The 21,458-nt window shown below is 43.3% G+C and overlaps 1 protein-coding gene across 24 annotated transcripts in view; it reads right to left on the bottom strand.

The window, feature by feature from the left end:
- Positions 1–2,485: 2,485 nt before the first annotated feature.
- ZBTB20 (zinc finger and BTB domain containing 20) overlaps positions 2,486–21,458 on the bottom strand; it is an 806,470-nt gene continuing 787,497 nt past the window's right edge. For 21 of the 24 annotated variants that reach the window (XM_032629557.1, XM_032629554.1, XM_032629543.1 and 18 more), the window contains 2 exons: positions 17,985–19,589; positions 2,486–6,749 (listed from right to left, as the gene is read on the bottom strand). In XM_032629557.1, the coding sequence (XP_032485448.1) occupies positions 6,328–6,749; positions 17,985–19,569 (2,007 nt within the window). In that variant the 5' untranslated portion in view covers positions 19,570–19,589 and the 3' untranslated portion in view covers positions 2,486–6,327. The remainder of the gene's footprint in view (positions 6,750–17,984; positions 19,590–21,458) is intronic. The other 3 variants (XM_032629540.1, XM_032629541.1, XM_032629542.1) reach the window with 1 other exon arrangement.

Below are 21,458 nucleotides of genomic sequence, written 5' to 3'. Positions count from 1 at the left end.
GTCCCATCTATCTTCTGTTCTCGTCCCTGGGGTTTCTGACTTAAGGCAGTAACTCTTTACTATAAGTGGCTTCCTGTGAAAATACCTTAACTGAGGTCGCTTCAGATAAGATTTAGTCTGAAATTATTCAATTTTTGGAGCAACAGGCTGGGCCTGAAGAATCACCGGAAACCAAGCATTTTTGGTCAGCGGTGTGGAAAATGATGTTTTTTGTTTCAACCCAAGGCATTTCTACCCCTCGTTCAGTGAAATACATAGTTCTGAAAAAGAACGCACACTGCAGTCCTCATCTTCTACCTCTTCACCCTAAAAAGAATCCAGAGGAACCCTAGTGTTCCATGCCATTTTCTGGGATCTGTTAACACGCACCACTGACCACTATGGATTTGGTGTCCCAGGAGAAAAAATATTCAGAGACTTACCAAGTTCTCTGGGGTGTTTTGGTCAGGCTAATCATCTTAGCACCTAGAGTTAGAAATGATGCTTTGGGTTAGTAATTTCCAGGCTCTGCGTTTACAGGAACACTGAGTCACCACAGCTTTCCTACTTGGGGAGGTTTAAGCAGTATTAGAAATGGCAACCCTACACAAACAGCTGTTGTGGATCTGAAAATATTCTCTCTGGAGCAAGAGCCCCTCTGTGCCCCTTTTCTGTCTCCACATGTGGCCTGAGCCCCGGGGTAGAGATTGCTTTTGAAAGTTTGCCCCATGTCATCTATTTCCCGGGCACCTAAGAGAACGGCCCCTTTTTTCACGAGAACACAGAAGCGAAAGCAGCTGCTACCGGACCACCGTGAGGGCGCGTCTAGCCTCGGGGAGCCTGGCTCAGCTCAGGCACCCTCCTCGCACACCGCACGCCATGGGGCACTGGGTTGCCCGGCACTTCTGTGGAATCAGGGAGTCGATTGAAATTCTAGTGCACCCTTCCTTTTGTTCGACACCAAGTCCCATGGTTCTGTCTTTAGTGTCCTATTTTTCTCTTTATAAAATTTCTCTCTCTGGGGGACAAAATTGGCCATTTAAATAAAGTTCTTTTATAGTTAGTAAAGAGGTTTCTCAGAGCCAGAAATCACTGAAAAGTCTGTCGACCCTACCCACGGAAAAACCCAGAGTTTTCTCTAAATGCCTCTTGCCAAACCTCCTAGTGTCGCGACTGGATGCTTTCTGGCTTCGCATTATTGGTGCTGAATACGTTTCGCAGTCCTGTTCCCTTCGCCAGGGCTCCCACTACCCTGGACTTCAACTCATGACTAGATTATTCTTTCAGAAGATTTCTTTTAAGAGTCAGGTCACAACAGAAAGGGCACTCTCCCTTCTCCTACATCCCAGGGGCATCTCAGGTGGTGCCGACTCCTCCCTTGAGCCTTCGTTTTGCCTCTTTTTTGCTGTGGCAGCGCACTGGCTGTAGCAGATGCAGACCTGATGTGGTTATCTGATACCTTTGCTGCAGTCACACATACTCTGCTCCCAGCCCCGACTGATTAAATGACATCTTCTAGAACAATAGAGGAAGGCTCCAAAATGGGCATAGCTAGTGGGAATCCTGGCCAGATCTACCTCACTGCCCCCTGTCCTCAGGGCAGCAGGTATTGGGAACATTCTGGAGGAGCCACACCGAGGATGCGACGTGACCCTTATTATGTTCTCTCGGGGCTCTGAGGGGTTTTATACGAAGCACACCTCACTTTCAACTTCTGTGCTGAGGGAAAACACTGATTAGAGGCCTGGGCTGGGCACATACTGTTGGTGTGCTTATATGATGGGGTACAGGTAGGTGAAGGCTTTAGGACTAACATGAAACTTAACACGCCCAGAGGAAACCTTTTCTCTTTTCATATCACAGTGCACAAATTCTAACTGTTCATGAGTTGGAAGAAGTTTTCTTGGTCCTTACAGAATGTTGAGCTGATACAAAATAAAATCCCTGTGACTTTTAAACACGGCAAATTCAAGTCTTTCCTTCTAAGGCCAGGAGCTACTGTGACCCCCGAGATGCCTAGGAAGAAGGAATGGGCTTCAGCCTGAACAACAGCAGGAAAGTATTCACCACACTTACTCACGGCACAAACAGATTCAGAGCGTTAGGAATTTGGGGAAGAAAAAGTCTATAAAACTGTTAGTAGAAGCTAAAGTTTACAACTCAAACTGTATAATAAGAAATATTTTGATATAGAGACTTTCGTTTCAGAGTCTTTTTTGGCCTGGCTTGTTTCTCAGTCTTTTCCCATGTGTAGATTTGTATCAGATCCATATGTCTCAATTCCTTCCTTCTTTTGGGCTCTATTTTACACATTTGGGGCTTTGGGGGGGGTACAAATTTTGGCATTTATTATATCAATAGGGGAAAACTTGCCCACTCCGCTAAGATGCTACTGATGTTTTAGTGCTAGAAAATTTTATTTTTCATAAACTGTATCTAACTGTCTAGAGATAAACGTTCCCCTTTGACTTTTTCCTTTCCTTTGTCCAGCTAATCCAGTTTTAAGTCATAAATTGCTAAAAAAAAAAAAAAAAAAAGTACTTTTCCATACCAGTTCTTGTTCCCTGTACTCATCCTAAGAGGTCTTAAATCTGGAACACTTGCTTCCATTTCATCTATTTTTTTTTTTTTCCTGGCTACTGAAGTTTTTTTTTTTGTTTTTTTTTTTTAAGCACTCATAGCATCCTAGCATAAAGTTCCAAATGTAAGAAGATTGTTGAATTTGAAACTAAAAGAATAAAAGAATCTATGCTCATCTTCTATTCTTGAAGCAAAATGTTTCCCCTTTCCTAAGATGTTGGTGATTATTTAATTTGAAAAGAAGGATTGACAAACTAAAAGCAACTCTATCCTTTTGAAATAGGCACGGACTAGTTTATTTCCTAAAATGTAGGTCAGTTTGGAAGCAGCCCTTTCAGAGGCCAGAACATGGAGTAAGGTCCCACAGCAAGTTCACTGCTCCCCAGCTTAGATCTTCCACTCCAATCTAGCTGCTTCCTTTCTCCAGAGAACAGTCTGTCGACTATTTTGGACTATGAGATATTTGGGAGGAACAGACACACAGTAAGAAAAAGTCTACTGCTATGCAGACTTAGATAGTCCATATTGTTATAATGATTACATCACCTCACCAGGAATTCTTTGGGAGTCCTCTAACATTTACAAAAAAAGAGATACTTCATTTGAAGGGAAAGGATGAATATTAGGGTTTAAACCCATCTGGTATTTTTTTCCCCACGTGTTCTATAACAAAAGGTAAATTTTAACCCAATTGCTTAGTTTTTTACATGGCAAATCAGCACTAAGGCAAATGACTCTCCCTCAGATTTGACAAGCAGATAGCTAAATGTGGCCCATACTGCCACCCAAGATCACGTTTCCGGAGGTCCTATAACATCTGTCTACTTTGCTAAGGTTTGTGTAAGGCCACTATTTTAAACGAGCTACTGTCCAATAATTCAAAATACTTTAAAGTGGCTTTTGGCCTTCTTCCATGTGTAACATATGCTGAGTGATTTCATGTCATTTTCCTCTAGATTAAAAAGATATTTTTTTTAATGTCAATTTCTTCTGTTTTACATCATGGGTTGAATGACTTGTTTTTCAAAATATCAAAATTCTAGGCCATGGTTAATTAACTAATGCTCCCTCTGTTGGTAGTAAGTGGAAATACTGGAGTCTTACTTAAGATAGCTATTTCAAAAAGCAAGAGAAAATGGACTATTTCTTGTTTCTGAAGCTGTTTCCCACTAGCTTTTAAAACAGGTCAATTTTGGACAGATAGTTTTTAGTAGGACTCCTCTTAGAAATCACGATGGGTGATACTTAAAGGTCAATTAATCATCCAAGTCTACATTAAAACTACTAGCAAAATATTTACTGAATGAAGGACCACAGGACCAAATGAAACTCACATATACGCCAGTCCAGTCGCACTAACCCTACTAAACATCACCAAGAACTTATGGAAAAGATACAAGTTAACCAATCCTAAAATGTATGAGTAAAACCACTTTAGTTATTATACAGTTGCTTTCCTTGGAAGATTTCTCCTCATTTGTCACACAGTTTTTGTAAATAAGTTGCTGATAGGAAAATTAAATTAAAATGCAAAGTGATTTTGAAACTGAAATACTTTCTTTCCTTCTTTTTTTCTTTTTAAACTGTAGTTTAGTGTTTCTGTTTTGTTTAAAGATTTACCTTTCCCCTTAAGTGTGTTAAAATATGCCCAGCAATGAGATCACCTTTGGAGTTTTCATTAGGTTTAAAAATTCCGATATTTGAGTTGGAATCCCTTTAGGACACTGTCTATAATGGAAAAATCTCTATTCTGATACCTTGATCAGGACCGAGGAGAGAAATCCAAACTAGGAAGAGAGAGTGGCATCTAAGATGACGCAGTGAATTGGTGGCCTTTTGAATGGTGGATGTTGGCATCTGGGAGATTTTTGTTAGTTTCTTTAAAGCCTTACCAACAAGCAAGGGTTAATAAATCATCTAAAGAATAATCATCTTATTTAGCCCTCTCGACCATGGTGGAAATAGAAGGTGATCTTTGAAAGGAAGAAAGTAATTTCGGCATCGAGGCATTCTGACCTGTAACAGGCTTCTGATAACGCCGCTCTCTGTAGCTGTGAAGGGTGAGGAGGGACAGTAGAGTTTTGTGAACTGCTCCTCCCGGCTGACCACAAAAGGAAAGAACACTTTTGTCAAGACCTCTAGACTACTAGTGTTTCATCAAAGAAAAAAAAGGTAAAGTCAATAGAAATTCTAGAATCATAAGATCTCAATGAACTTTCAGAGAAGCAAGAAATCTGTTTCTGAAAGATAAAGTCCCTCCCATGAAAAAGAACAGAATTCTAGATGAATCAGTTGAAAAAAATATTCAGTGGAGCAACATAAGCTTGCTAAAAGTCGAAAGACTACATATCAAAATACAAAGCAGCAGTTCAAATTACAGCAGGGATGGGCTGGCCAGAGGCCCTCATCAACCCAGGCAATACTTAAAATAATAAAAATTAAGAAAAATTTAAAAAAATATGAAGAAAATATCCTTCCTCTCTTTCAAATATAACTTTAATTGCCTTTTATTCTTTCTATCTGGAAGCAGTATCGCTAACCTTAACAGTCTTGACTTACCAAAAAATATATATATGTGTGTGAAATAAAATAAAAGAGAAGGGATTGGTGGCAGTGTATGCAAAACCAAAATGAAAAAAAAAATTACTTTTAACAATCTCACTTTTTTTGTTATTTTTTTTACACAAATACTGTTGTAAATATATTAAAAAAATCAGCATTCTATCTGGTAAACGTCACTTTTGCCCCTCTATAAAATTTTGAATTAAAAAAGCCTCAAGAACTTTTTATTATTCCCCCCCCTCCATTTCTCTTTCTTTTTCTCTTCCACAAGAATATATCCTGACACTTTTTTTTGTTTGTTTTTGTTTTTTGCAAAGATTGTTGGAAATAATCCTTCTCTTGTACCTAGAAACGTAGGTGCAAACCTCTGATATCTTTGTTTTATCTGCATTCCTGCCTTTCATGAAAGTCCCTCTTGATTGTGCTGAGTCTGGGGCTCAGCGAAGACACTGAATAAATACGATAGCCACTGTTGCTTGATGCTTGTCCAAGTCTTCCTGGCTTCTGCTGAAAGGGGGGGGCATGGAGGAGGTGGGCCAGGGTGTGTGGACCGAGCAGAATCTGGGGGAGAAGCCTGCCGTCTGCCTTTCCCACACCACCAAACCCACTCCCCTTCCCACACCCACAGCCCTTGCATGAAATCAGACAACGTTGGGGGTGGAAAACAGCAGGGCCTTTCCCTCTGGGTTTTCAACCAGAAAGTGATATTCCACAGTTTTAACTGGTTACTGTGAAGTCCAAGCGGCCAGAATTGTGAAAATGTCCACTGAAACACTGCAAGCGGTGTACTTAAAGACAGTAGGCCTTTTAGATTTTGTTATATATTTTTGTAGTGCTCTTCACAAGTGAAAAAAGAAAATTTTTTTTTTTTACTTTTTTTTTTAAAGATTTTTTTGTAAAGAAGGGTTGTATTTAGAGGCCAGTAGCTAGAGATCCAACCAGTGGACCTCCTGAAGCACTACCAGGCCTTAAGGCCACCATCCGAGGGAGACTGGGAGAACTATTATTCCCCTGAGCCTCCGAAATGTAATGTACCAGCAGGCAAAAACAGTTCTTCATGTAGTACAAAATGAAACGAAACAAAAACAAAAACAGAAAGTAAAAACAAAACCAAAACATTTCTTAAATTCTAGTGCCATAGCTTTTTTTCGTTTGTTTCTTTTTTGTTGTTTTGTTTTGTTCATAAGAAAGAGAGAAAGATACTACTTATCCGTCAGACACATGCATCCTCATGTGGTCGTTGAACTGCTCGATTTGGTCAAACTTTGCTGGACAGACGGAGCAGACGTAGGTGGTCCCCTCCGTGCAGGCCACAACCCCTGGGGGGCCAGCTCGGGCCCCTGGGGGTGTGCCTGCGGGAGGGGTCCCATTGCTGGCACTGTGCAGGGCCACGTGTCGCTCCAGGAGGGTCTTGTGGGAGAACTTCTTTTTGCAGATGTAGCACTCATAGGACTTCTCGCCCCGGTGGAGGCGCATGTGCACGTTGAGGGAACTCTTCTGGGTGAAGCGCTTGTTGCAGATACTACACTGGTACGCCCTCACTCCCGTGTGTGTCACCATGTGCTTGATAAGGTAATCCTTTAAGGAGAAGGAGCGCCAACAGATGCTGCATTGGTGGGGCTTCTCACCTGTTCACGTGGGAAGAGACAGCAAGTGGGACAGAGCGAGACACAGCGAGGGAGGGAGAATGAGAGACAGAAAAACAAGACAACAGAAAACAAAAACAAAAACATTAAAAAAAAAATCTGATTGGTTAACGGATCACCCCTGATTGGAAAGATCCAGTCCTTCCTGGCCTCTCATGTTCTGAGAAAACTTGCTTTAAGGTGCTGCCAGGACAGTCTAGAGTTTTCCATGTCCCCATGCCAGAAAATGTCTCTCTTGGAAAGCTACTCGACATTCCCCAGTAAAAGTCTTCCAAGGTCATTCTGTGGAGAGAAGGGAGTGCTACTTTACAGGGGTCATTTTCAGTGCCATCATTCGGGGATTTAACTGTGTGTTTGCCATTTGCATTATCAAACAAATATAAGAAATGAAAGAGAGAAAAGTTCTTTGGAGACATGGGGTCTCTAGAATCTTTGGGAACTAAGGTTGGTGGTCACACAGCTTGGCTCTTTGGGGACAGTCTCCATTTCTGGTATTTTGTCTAGTAAATGCACTCGTGCTTTGATGATAGGTCTGGAAAATATTGCCCATCATAGGAATAAGTCATTCTGAAGAGCTATACCTTTGATTTTTATCTATTTTAGACAGCAATCTTCCTAAAATGTAACTTGAGAGAGTTAATTGGCTATTCTGTCTGGACTGCCCTGAGCTGCAGATTGGCCTTGTCTGGTGTGGAGGTTGAGTAGGTGGTAGACAACACAGTGATCTCAGAGTCAAATGGTCCTGTTCAAATCCAGGCACCGACGGATGGCCTGCCACTCTGACAAATCTGCAAATGCCTCTGAGGTGTACAGTTCTGCGTACCTCACTGTGCTGGTGTTGACATAAAATACATACGAAATCACTTTGCAGACCACCAAGAGTGGTGTGGGAATACTTGCCTGGTGTTCTTATTACAAGACTATCCACCAACGCCCCCTTCCCCCATTAAATGCTTCCATACGCCTTTTCTGAACTCTGGGGTCAGTTTTTAAAATAGTTTTCTCTTTCTTTGCTCTCAGTGTGTTGGCTGAAACCCTTCTATCTCCTCAGTTTACTGCTTTGGTTTGCTGTGGGCTTAGAGACCAAATGATCAAGCTTGCTAAAAACTGTAACGTAAGTAAGAATATTGTCACCGAATGACCACATGAAATATTCTTCTATAAGTAACGTCCACGGGCCTGTAACATCTCTTTGGATGAAGAGAGACTTGTTTTTGTTGGTGCTGTTTGTTCTAGGCTCTGCTCTTGGCGGGTGAGATGAACTACATTACGGTGTTTCCATCTTTCCCAACTCACCGCTGGTTGCCCAATGCAGGCACCCACCTCAGAGAGGAAAGGCTGTCCATGTACTCTTCCATAACGCAGCCCAAAGCCCCAAGCCTCTGAAACTCTCTGTGGTAATATTTCAACCTCTGGACGAGGCATCAGGGTAGGAAATCTAGTTCTTGAATTTGAGTTAACATCCATTGAAAATATGTGCCTTGACTGTGTTTCCATTTTTTCCATCATGAAACAGAAGAGGTTTGATGTGTCATGGGGATGATGGCAATGAAAACCACCACCACGTATTCTGTGCTTACTGTGTGCCGGGCTCACGGCTCGTGATCTGCTTTATGAAACTTTACCTCAACAGAAAGCTTTTTCATTGTGTTTATAAACATAAAAAGATATATTTTGAAGCACACAATCCTAAGAAATGGCTATTTGGTTCAGGAATGACTCCACAAATTTCTAAACCAATTTCCTTGATCTTTGAACTTTTTCCTTTAGTTATTCACAAACGTTTTGGCCTAGCTCCCTCTCCCCTCTGCCGTCTTCCAGTCTCCTTTCCCTTCATCCTCACTGATGAAAAAGCATGAGCCACAGGATTGACGAGTTAGAAGAGTTTCACTTTTACACTAAAATGGGGAAATTTAGGGAAGCCTCATTCCTAAATGAAGAGTTCAGTCTCTGCATGGTGTTTATGTAGGTACATTTTTTTGAAATGAGAGATTCCCTAAGAGAGACAGTCATGCATGTTATTTTTAGTTGGAACATTTCTGTCAGCTGTAAACATGCTTGGAACTCAAGCTGGTCTTTACCATCCTTGTGCTTTCAGTACACTTTCTAGAGGCTATATGCTAGGCCGGCCGACTATCTTTTAAAATATGTTCACCTGTCACCTCTAACGGGAAGTGTGCCTTCTTAATTCCAGATGGTATTTTGGCTGCTAGGAAGTTAAAACTTTGTGTTAAAAATTCTCCTGCTGTTTGAAACTTTCACCTTCTTATAGTGTATTTTTCCTCTAGGCAAGGTCAGTGAGGATGGCTTTTTACTTTCACACCCTTCTAATCTGACTATAAGTTGATACTTCACAGTCGTCATCTTTCCCTCTATAGCATATATATGTCTTGATATGTTGTTTGTATGTACCTAGTATTGGTTCAGCCATTAATTATCCGTGTGACCCTGGGTTTTCTAAGTGTTTTCATCTCTCTGGGTTTGTTTCCCCTTCTCTAAGTGAGGAGTTGGACCAAGCACTTGCCATGTCCCTTTGCAGATTTAGTGGCCTTCTGCCCACCATGGGCCATGCCCCAGAGGACTCTGGTCCAGGTCTTGTCAACACATGACCTGAGGGCAACTTGCTTAAATCACTCAATGCATCAGCAGTCCCACATTTTAAATAGGACAAAGTATCCTGCCACAGAAAAATGGTGTGATAGTTAATGAGTAAAAATGTTTGCAAAGCACTTGGGAGCTCCATAAAGGAAAGTGCTCTAAAATTATTCAGGTGCTGTGCTGGTGGAGCATAGGCATTCCAGGAACTGTCTTACTAAACAGGGTGCATTTTCGGATTAGTCAGGTATGAACAACTCATTTCTTTATGTATGGATGTGAAACTATATCACTCACTAGAAATGAGTGATTCTTTCCTTTTATTTTCCTGCATATTACTTATAGTGATCCCCAAAGGGCTTTCAACATTATACATGAAACGGATGTGGTCTGTTGATTATTGCTCTCAGTATGGAGGAGTGAAGTTAAGACGAGTGGTAGTGGATGGCTTTCCAGGTCTGAGCCTATGGCCAGGAATGGTAAGTCTGATTCGTTAGAAAGGGACACAAAGGGCTAAGCAGACATAGAATTAGACACAGGACGGGGAAGCTCGTATAAGCCCCTGTACTTTAAAATGATCCATTTTGGGGCCATACAGATGCAGGAGTCAGATATGAACTCCATTTCCTTGGCTGAATGACCTGGGCATGTTACTTCACCTCTTTAAGCCTCAGTTTCCTTATCTGTAACTTGAGAATAATACAATTAAGCACCTGTCTTGTGAAGGTATTTTGAAAATTAAAGCGATAAAGCACTTTGCACAGAGTATGTGATCATTTCAAGAAAAATTCCACCGGTCCCTTCAGCACAAAGGAAGTGGTGATAAATGAAATCAACTGAAAAATGACTTCCATGGCATGGGGAAGCCAACACAAGATTGTGAAAAAGTTGTTTCAGGTAATCAATAAAGCAAGTGATTATACTGCAGGTATGCAATTCAGAGTTAAGGGTCTAGTCTCGGCTACAAATGCTAACGGAAAGAAGTGGCACCATGAATAAAATGTCAGCGAATAGCATAGACAGAGGATTTCTTAGCAGGCAGCAACTGAACTCTGGAGGCTGAAAAACCAGACAGCAAGTGGAGGAACAGAAGAGGCGGCAGTGTCCTTTACAATCCCATGGGTTGGGGAATAGTGAATGCATATATTTGTCTCCATTTTTGGATGCCTGCTCTCTAAAGCATCAACTTTTCAGCTCCTTCTTGTGGACCAGCACTGACACTCTACCATGACTGACAGTGAGAAAAAAAAAAAAAAGAGGAAGAAAGATACTGTTAGGTTAGTAGATGCAGAGGGTCTGCCCAAAGTTTGGGGCTGAGCCACCCCAATTCTGAATAGTGACCTCTGTATTGGGGGCTCAGCAAGAACCCATTTATTCTGCTGAATCTTTTTTTATTCTAACCAGGCTTCTTCTAGGCTGCAAAGAGGACAGTGGATGCTGTTACCAGGACACTTGTTTGAAACACGGTTCCCACCTGTCTCTCGCAATCTCTCGGCCTCTCCATCATCTGCTCTAGCATACACCTTCCTTCAGGTGAGTAGAGTGGTGGTGGAGGAGGGGGTCAGAAAACCAAGCCTGGGTGCTTGGTGAGAGGGCAGACAGCAGGGAAGGAAGGGGCGAGCAGGGGCAGGGGAAGGTGGCTACTGCCAAGGAAAGCAGAAGGGGTCCTGGAAATTGTAAGTCCTCTGAAAGGGGAAACTCAAGACTGGAACAGAAAATGGGAAACGTTCCGTGACAAGAATGGAAGGTGCTCAGCTCGGGTCATGTAGAGCCTTCACTGGCTGGAGAGTCTGCTCTCCACCCAGAGAAGTCAAGTTGGAGCTGGGCCTTCACGACCACCTGCCAGCCTTTCTCTCCAGTTCCAGGGATGCAGTCCCGGTGCCATCTTGGACTGTGAGGCTGTCTAGAGGGGGACTGCCTACTGGGGACACACTGCATTCACAGAACCTCTGTGGCTTTAGCAACAACTAAAAAGTTTTGGTGTCAAGCAGAATTTTAAAGCTCTCAGGGACCTTCACCCACATTACTTGACTTTTCTTACAACTTTATGAGGGGGTAGATGTTAACATCCCCAGAAGATGTTCTCTCCATTAGAGTGGTAGAATAACATCCTGCAGGTCCCTCTACAAGTCAGTAATAGCTGAGAGTATGACACCAGCTGAGCCAGATATCCCCTCCTTCTCCAGTTAACAATTTCCTGCTCTCTAGATTATGCTGCAAAATGTATGATGCTGCTATAAAACACGACATGTAAGTTCCTAAATGGCTTGGGTAATTTTAAGGTGCTACAGGTAAGTGCTTTCACATAAATTATGCTATTTGATTCTCAGAGCAACCATGTAAACTAAGTACTATTAAAATCTGTACCTATGTGACAAAAAACTGAGGCTCAGATTGACTACAGAATTTACCTAAAGTCACTAGGTCAGAAAGTGGTAAAATCAAGGCTTTCTCACTTCACACCTTATACTTGTTCATTACTTCACTGGCTTGATACAATTAACAGCCCAAGCTCTATATGAGGAGGATCACATCACGATCTTGATCTCACTATTATTACTATATGGATGACATTGTTATGTGACTATCATCACTATATCTACTTATATAAAATTCATGGCCAAAATAGCTGAGCTTCTTAAAGTAACAAAGAAAATAATTAATCGTCCAGAGGACACTAATGGGCATTAGTGACTATCGGGTGGGCTGTTGATACTATGATTCAGAAAAGGCCCAAATGTCTACCATTTGTTGGTGAAGAAAACACAAGTGGGAACACATAGTCTTTGTGTATAGAAAAAGAATAAAAGAAAAAGAAATCTAAGTCTTGCTGAGAAAATAATGCATTTATATATAAGTCCCCTGAATTAAATTCTCCTGGAAAGCATGCTCACATATTTTCTCCTGGAAACTGAGTGACCATTCATTCACTCACTCTACAAATATTTGTTAAGCAACTACATATGCCTGTATTCATCTATGGATTTTAAAGCAAAAGTCCTAAGACTGGGTCTTAAAAGAAAGTTCTGTCTGAAGAGCACTGCCAGATAAAATACATGGCACCAGGGCTTCCCTGGTGGCGCAGTGGTTGAGAGTCCGCTTGCCGATGCAGGGGACACGGGTTCGTGCCCCGGTCCGGGAGGATCCTGCATGTCGCGGAGCGGCTGGGCCAGTGAGCCATGGCTGCTGAGCCTGCGCGTCCGGAGCCTGTGCTCCGCAACGGGAGAGGCCACAACAGTGAGAGGCCCGTGTACAGAAAAAAACAAAAAATACGGGGCTTCCCTGGTGGCGCAGTGGTTGAGAGTCCGCCTGCCGATGCAGGGGACACGGGTTCGTGCCCCAGTCCGGGAAGATCTCACATGCCACGGAGCGGCTGGGCCCATGAGCCATGGCCGCTGAGCCTGCGTGTCCGGAACCTGTGTCCCACAGCGGGAGAGGCCACAACAGTGAGAGGCCATGTACCACAAAAAAAAAAAAAAAAAAAAAAACAAACAACAAAAAAAATACATGGCACCAGATTAAATTTAAATTTCAGATAACCAATGAATACTTTTTTAGTATAACTACACCACATATATTGAATGGGACATACTTAGACTAAAAATTATTTGTTGTTTATCCAAAAGTTCAAATTTAACTGGGCATCCTGTATTTTTGTTTGCTAAACCTGGCAACCCTGTACCTGGTGATAAATAAATACCCTGAACGCCATCTTAGTCAGTTTTGTTATTATGTGTGCAACTTTGTTATATAGGGCAAAGTACAAACAGACAGAACGTGGTATCTGAAATGTGCTCAGATCCTTGGAGAAAGTACTTAATATATAAACGTGCAAAGTATTTTTGCATTATTTCTATGGAACTACATAATACAATAAATAAACAACTCTGGAAATAGGCCACTTTTCCGTTTGGAAGTGATTAAATATCATTAGAGAAGGATTCAACTCATTCATTGTTGAAATATTTCTTGAATGTTTACTATGTGTAAGGTATTATGCTGGGTATATTGAAGTATAAGATATATATTTCTTTATATATCATATATATGTAATTATATATAAAATTGTTTCTGTTTTCACAAAGTTTACATTCTAATGGGAAGGCATAGAGGCACCTACATAATGATAAGTCATTGTTATAAGTCAATGTTAAGTGCCAGAAGGGGACATTTGCCATGGAACCTTCCATATGCAAGATATTTGCTTCCATAACATAATTTATCACTATAAAATCAAGCTGTTGTCCATAACTATGTTTTACTTTTTCCAAACACATAGGTTCTTGTGAGTGGAATTTTGGGGAACAATGTTATGTAACAAAAGCAACCTGAAGCCATCCTCCTTCTAATCACCCAGGCCATCTAGGGAAGCGATTCCCAACTTAGTGTGAATCAGGGCTTGTTAAAACATAGATTGCTGGGTTCCCTCACCAGAGTTTCTGATTCAGGTCTGGGATAGGTTCGAGAATTTGCATGTTACTGCTATGGGGATCACACTTTGAGAAGTACTGCTCCCACGTTATCTTTGAATTTTCCCTATTGCTTGGCTTCCACATCCACGTTCATACCCAGGCTTATCCTCCTATGTCCTCTGTCTTTTCCTTCCCTCCCATTCCTTTGACTTTTGCTTTTTCTCTTAGGAGAGGGCATAGAGGAGTCCTGCTTTGTTCCATGACAGGATGGTTTGTGTTATCTTTGCTTTTTTCCAATTCTCTTGTTTTCAAATGTGTACTTAACTCTTGTTTTTCTTCCTCACAACTTTTATGAAGCTGCAGTAAAGCGAACTTGAGAAACTCCTAGAAGAGATGAAGTCCTACCATGGTTTGTTTGGCAGTAGATAGAGTGGTTTGGTGAGAGATTTTCTTGAAAAAATCCTTAAGGGATGAAAAAAAAAGTTCATGTTATGGAGGAAGTTCAAGGGAAACCCAAGGGGTATCACATTGCTTCAGCATTTGAATTCCAGTAAAGAAGGAAACATGTCAAGAGTTTATTACTCAGAGATTGGAGATAGAGCAAAAAAACTCAATGCCTCTGGGAGTGGAGGGGGCTAAAGTAACGATGACGATTTTTTTTTTTTTTAAAAAAAACATTAAGTAGTACTTTACCTTTTATGAAAAGCTCTCACATGCATAATACCATTACAGCTACTCAAAAGGCGGGAAATTATTATTTTCACTTTAAACTCAAAGAAACTGAAGGTAATGAAATTAAATGACTTGCATAAGGTCACAGTTAGAGGAACCAAAACCGAACCCAGATAATCTAATTCCAGCACAGTCGTCTTTCACTATGTCCCTGCTCTAAGTTTCAGTGTTATAATCATTATGGAATATTCTCTACAACCAGAGCTTCCTTGGTTCTCTAAGGTAGAGCTTAGCTCCGAGGTGAATACGATGGACTACTTATTTGTTACAATCACGTCCTTTCAATGAATATGTGGATCATTAACATAGAGTTAGAATTCAGGTCTCAGGATCGATTCTCTGCAGTTGTTGAAAGCAAGTATCATTTACATTAAAACTTGCAGTTGCTAACCTGCAAAGCCAGTTATCATGCATAGTGGCTGTGATGGAGAACCTGTTTCTTTCCTTTTAGCTCTGTCAAGCGACTCTTTCTTGGTAAGATTCTTTTATGTTAGACCATAGGTAAGAATACAGAATCCATCTCTACTCTTCCAAGTATTCTAGAAAGTATCTACTTTCTAGAATCTTATTTTAGACTAACATTTGGACTTTCTGCTGTGGATTATTATCATTTCCACTGGGCTCCTGTAAAGTTGGGAGGCCCCACTTTTTTGATGTTTTCCCAAGAAACTGGAGAAAACTTTGTTTTGAAATGTCGGCCAAAGTGAATCCAGGTCCTGAATTACTTCCATATGTTCAGGCTGTCTTGCCTTTTGAAAACCTAGACTAACTGTTCCTAAACTTTGTTAGGTTATAGACTACTTCACTCAGACAAAAGTCTTGATAGAGAGATGACCGTTCCAAACTGCCACTGCCAAATGATTCGGGGGTGAAAGGGAGGACTGTTGATTCTTTTAAATGAGGCGCTTGAGTCATATATGTACATTTATCGCTCCTGGATGTGGCCAGGCTATACACACCAACAGAAAGACCTTCAAAATTTACTGAGGAACTTCATAGTTTACTAGAGATCTGAAGGCTACCCTCTGAGCATAACTCAGATTTATAAAATGACTTTACTTGTAGCTTTTGTATCTGTGATGTCTAAATTTGCAAACCCATTGCTGGTTTTCTTATGGGCAAATCTAGTTATTTGGGTTAACCACAGAATCCTTTGGTGAATCCACTGAATAAATGTGTTTATACACCCAAAAGACACTTTTCGGTAGTACACTAAAAATTTTATGTTCCAGATTTAAAGCCTTATTTCAATACGTGATCTAACAGAGTGTGTAAACTTTATATCTGCTAGGTCTACTGGAAGAGATGCAAAGAAGGTGAGTAGAAATGTTCATGGATCCAAGACCAGCAAAGTCAACTTTGGCTAAGAATACACTTCCACAAATGATCTCTTTTTTTTCCCCTTAACCCTTAATTTGATGGATTTATAAGATAGCTGCTCAGAGAAGGAAAGGACATAAACTATGGGAGGGCACTCTGTAAACCATAAATTGCCACATAAATAAAAATGTTACTATTTGATTAATTTACTAAATAATGATCATACCGTACCACATGGAAAATGTCCTCGATTGATCTCAGGTTATTAGATATTCACATTTACCCTGAGTAAACACAGTGACTTACTACTACTACCTGATTTTCTCCCTGAATTCAGTAGCGAGTCACTATGTTTTCTGGAGGTATGAAAACTCATCTTTAAGGATTCACGTAAAGGCACATGCGTGGATTTACGTACTGTCCTGACTTAAGCTGAACTGCAAAGAAGGAAAATTGCATCTTAGGTAATGTTCTATTTCAGTTGCTCACTTCCATGTTGATGTGTCTGTTGCTGTCCTTCCCTTCTATTCCCCAATTTAAATTGAACTGCTTTATGTCCTATCCCCTGGCTATTCCTGCTAGCTGACCTCAGAAACAATGCTGCTTTGAGTAACCAACTTGTTTTCACGTATTGTAATTCATGTATGTAACTTCCCCCTGACAATTTATTTGTCATTTAACAGGGACATTCTGGAACTAGAGGTTTACCTAGAGAGACGAATGACTCTCTTAATAGGAATTCCAAATATGGTGATCAACATCGGGGTAGGTATTTTCAGGTACAAGAGAATCCATGTGAAATCATATCACACATGTGGTCCCTTATATGGAGGAGCATCCGTGGAGCTCTCGCTTCTATGCCTGTCCCATTACAGAACTAGGATAGGGCTCTGGCTGGGAGGTCAGGAGATCTTAGCTCTAGAATCATGAACTCCAGGGATGAAAGACCATCTTGCCCAACTACTCGCCTGATGGATGATTGAATCGCCTGTATAACATCGCTATGAAATGATCTTCCATTCTCTCCTTGAACACCTCTAATTACAGGAGCTCACTCCCTTTGGAAGTTGTCTGCCTGTCTTAGAGCAACTCTGCCTGTTAAGAAACTTCCTATTTTATTTAACTGAATCTCTCTATAGCTTCCATTCATTGGTCCATTTCTACATTTTGGACCCAAACAGAACAAGCTTAAGGGATCTTCCCTCCAAACCATTTAAATAATACTAACAGTGCGGACAATAGCTACCATTTATACAGTACTTATTATGTGCTGGAAATTGCTTTAAGAGCTTCATATATATTAATTCATTTAGTCCTCAAAACAGCACTACAAGAAAGAAATATCACTACTACCCCCATTATATAGACAAGGAAACTAACGTATAGAAAGGTTAAGCAACTTTGCCAAGAGGACAAAGCGTGGTAGGCACTTTCAATTCAAACCTAGGCACTGTTGAACACCTCTGGCACCTCAGCAATGACTCACATGCCATGGCTTCACGTCCCTTTCCATCTTACTCATACTCCTCTGAGTGTGCCTCAGTGAGTCTACTGTCCTTTCGAAAGGGAGTACACAGAACTGACTGTGGTATCTAGATGTGGAAAATAGAGAACAAGCACTAGAAGACAGAGCAGGTCTATCAGTCCTCCTCATTTCAGGGACCATAAGTGCAGCCTCCGCTTGCATCAGCCTTGTTGTGGCCTCCTCCAGCTGATGGTTCATATAAAACTTACTACAGACTAAAACCCTCATCCCTGCTCTGCCTGCATGACTCTGTCTGTAACACAAGGTGACTGGAGTATATGATCTCCAAGGACTTTTCCAGTTCTAACCATCCAGGATCAAAAACATATTTCAAAGTTCAGTGAAGTTAAGGAATGCTGTGCCTGCGAATTCTGTATTAGGTTTTCTCGTTTGGCCCTTTTCCACAAAGGGTTTCTGTGACTTTGTCTTTCTGTGACAGGGCGCTTGGTTCCTGTGATGGGGGCATAGTCGGGGCTTCTAGAAGATCATTTACAATGGGGTCTTCCTTAAAATCTGAAAGATGACTCCATACCTTCCCTTGCACCTGCTGCCCTGCCCCCCCTTCCCCAGCCCCCTCAGCCCCTCCCCCCGCTGCCAGCTCTCCGGGGGGGGGGGGGGGTGGGCTGCGCTCACCTGTGTGTACGAACATGTGCTTGACGTAGTTCTGTTTGGCGGTGAAAGTCTTGTTGCAGAGAGTGCACTCATAAGGCTTTTTTTCGCCCTGCCCACTGGCTGTGCTGTGGCCGGCGGATGGGGCCAGGGGCTGTGGCGCTGGCAGCTGTGCAGTAAAGGTTGACAGGCCGGGCTGGGACACTGTCACAAACTGGGTCTGCTGGCCTGCCAAGGGCTGTGGCAGGCTGAAGAGGAAAGGCTTGGGGCCGCTGCCCGCGGGCTGGGTGGTGAAGAGGGCCGGCAGGTAGGTGTTGCCGGCTGTGCCAATGACCTGTGTGTTGCTGGTTAAGGTCAGAGGCATCCTCAAGTTGCTGGTGAGGGTTTCCGTCTGGCGTAAGTAGAGCTGGGTACTTGGCAGTGGCTGCCCGATGGACGTGTTGACCGCAGGCTGCTGCAGGGCGCTCTTGTCGGAGCTGTTGCTTACGGCGATCACCGTGCTGTCCAGCTCCACCTCGTTGCTTCTTTCCGGGGACGAGGCACCGGTCTCTAGCTGGTGCGGCTGCGGGGCGCCCTCAGCCGGGGCTTCCGCAGCCTGCTCAGGTTGGGCGGATTCGGCCTGGCCGTCCCGCGCCGCCCCAGGCCCGAACTGCTGCTCCACAGAGTCGGGTTCGGTGCCTATGGAGGAGCTGACGCCCGAGTCGAAGCTTTCGCCCTTGGGTTCACTCTCGGTGCCCTCGGCCTGGTCGGTGTCTTCCGTACACTCCTCGGACTCGTTGCGCTCCAGGATCTGCACCCTTTGCTGCCCGTAGTAGTCGTAGTCGTCCTCCATCTCCTGCTTGATGTGGATGTTGCCCACCAGGGTCTGGATGCGCACCGGCCGGGGCTGTTTGCGGCAGTGCGTGGTCTCGGGGGTGGTGGACAGGTATCGCTCCATCTGCTGTGAGCGCTCGTGGATGCGCGTGATCCAGCTGGGGTCTTCCATATGGTGGTCGCGGGGCAGGCCGAGCGCCGTCTCGTGGTGGCTGACCACCGCACCGCTGTAGAAGGAGCGCTCGCCGCTGCCGTTCTGCATGGAGCATGCATAGAGCGCCGAGTAGATCCTGTCCACGCTGTGCTGCGGGTGGCTCTGCAGGTAGCCCGATTCGGTGTCGCTGCTCTGGCCCGAGGTGCCCGACTCGGGAGTGCCCCGTGGCGTGTCCTGGCCCGAGTCCTGGATCCCCGGGAACACATCGCCCACGTTCTGCGACACGATGCGCGTGCACTCATCGATGACCGTTTTGATCTGCAGGATGCTGGCGGCCGTCAGGATCTGCAGGGCTTCCGACTGCGAGACGCGCAGCACGCCACTGTACATGAAGTCAATGAGCTTTTGCACCGACTGCACCGACACCACGGACGGGATCTCAATGTCGCTGTAGCCCAGCAGCAGCTTGTCCTGGAAGAAGGGGCTGCCGGCTGCCAGCACGCAGCGGTGTGCGCGCAGCATGCTCCCGTGGATGCGCACCGTCACGTCACAGAAGTGGCCACGGTTGCGCTGCTCGTTGAGGGTCTCGAGCACGGAATTGCTGAAGTTGTGAAGGTTGATGCTGTGAATGCGCTCGGTCATCCCCTTGCAACTGATGTCACCTGCACGGCAAGAGAGACACAAGACAGGGCATGGGTCAGAGCTAGCTGACTGCATCCCTAAAATCTAGGCCTCAGGTGGGCAATGCTCATGGGCCCTAGAATCATTCCCCCCACCGCCGCCTTGCAGACACAAGCAGGCTCTGTGGCTTTGCACAAGGGTCAACTTGTGGGTGTGATGTCCTATGGGAACAAGGCCTTGAATTTTGTTCCAGCAGTGCTCCAGCTATTTTGGTGTATTGAATCCATTTTAACCCCGTGGACCTTCAGCCAGGGTTGTCAGTTGAAGCAGGGCAGCCTAAAACTCAGATGGGTCATTGCCTGCTATACTACAACTTCAGCAAAGAGGGACTGAAAGGCAAATGCAAGACTTGTTCTCATGAAACTCTGCCTCCACTTTAGGCTTAAGCAGGCCCTTTAAGAAAGCTTACATTTTCCTTAACTTATCAAAATTTCTTACTTTATTCATAGACAGCAAAAATACTTACAGTTAAATTCCTTTCCTATTAATGTATATGGCACATTCCCCAAAGCCATACGAGGTATGCAAAAATTCTTGGAAAATTCAACCCAGTCTAAGATATCCACTCAACAGCTGCCACCATGTTTTCCAGTTGAGGGACAGGCTCTAGAATGCAATCTGCTGGCTAAAGGGGCACTTGCCCACTGCTTTCTGTATCTATGCATTTTTCTCATCATCTCTCACAACCTGTTTGAGTACTTTCTAGGGTGGCTGTCTGTGATGTGGTGGTTGTCTGAATTTTCTGAGGCTTACTGAAGAAGAAATGTTAAACAGGTCAAAGATGGCAGTGTTGACCTGGGAGACTGGAGTACACTAGGTGACCACAGTTGCCATTCAAACTGGGCACTTTTAAGAGTGAAAGGGAGCACTGTTGATAATTAGGTCAGGACAGCAGGAGTAAACCCTGAGTGGGATGTACGATCACCCGGAAATTGGGTGCTCTCTGTGCTTGATAGAGGGAGGTATCAAACAGCTCCCAGTAGGAAGGCAGCAGTCAGCTACGTGGAGGATGTGGATAGCCTGACCTATTGCCACCCATATATCCCAGGCTGTGCAGGCAAGGGATAATATTGGTAACATCTAGACCCCAGATTGAGAAGGATAACAGGTGTCTATAACACTGAGTTTTAGGGCTTTCCTATTTTTCTACTTTACCTCTCTAAAGAATCCCTCTCTCCAAACCATTCTTCAGATTCCCCATTCTTGCCTTCACAACTGAACGATCAGCTTGAGGGAGGCCAAGTAAGTAGGCTTTCAAAACCAGGTGACCCAAGTATGGATTGTTGGCTGTGACCCAGATCCTTATATCTTGTTAGAAGTAACCCAGAGGTAATGGCCTACACACAGAGGAATGTCCACCTCCTCACTTTCTTTCTCTTCTGTCCTAGGAGAGAGGGCCAGCTCAGGGAAGTCTGAGCTCAACTAGATTTTCTACCTTGCTACGCCCTACCTCCTCATGCTGTCTGAGTTCAGTGGATATGACCTCATTCTTATATACTAATTCATTTCCTTTGCTCTCAACCTCTTTGCTCTCAGCCTCACATATATCCACTTAACTTAGTAAATGCCTATGGGCTCTATGTTCTCTTTCAGTGATATGATTTGTGCAAATCTTTACATAAGAGAATTCCTTCTCATTCCGACTTCCATTAGGTCTGTTAGGTGCCTAAAATATTTCATTAGGCTATGTTTCTATTTTTTTTTTCTTTTATATAAAACAAATTGTCTTTGTCAGGGTAAGGAATCATGATGAATCCTCTATAGCTGTGTTAATACAAAACATGGCACCAGAGGAAGGGCCCAATAACCTAGGAAGGAAAATTCAGGAAATCAGTCAACAGACCAAATTC

The sequence above is a fragment of the Phocoena sinus genome, chromosome 4, assembly GCF_008692025.1.
Source record: "Phocoena sinus isolate mPhoSin1 chromosome 4, mPhoSin1.pri, whole genome shotgun sequence".
NCBI lineage: Eukaryota > Metazoa > Chordata > Mammalia > Artiodactyla > Phocoenidae > Phocoena > Phocoena sinus.
Note: the sequence above shows the minus strand (reverse complement) of the source record. Positions and strands in the feature narration are given on the sequence as shown.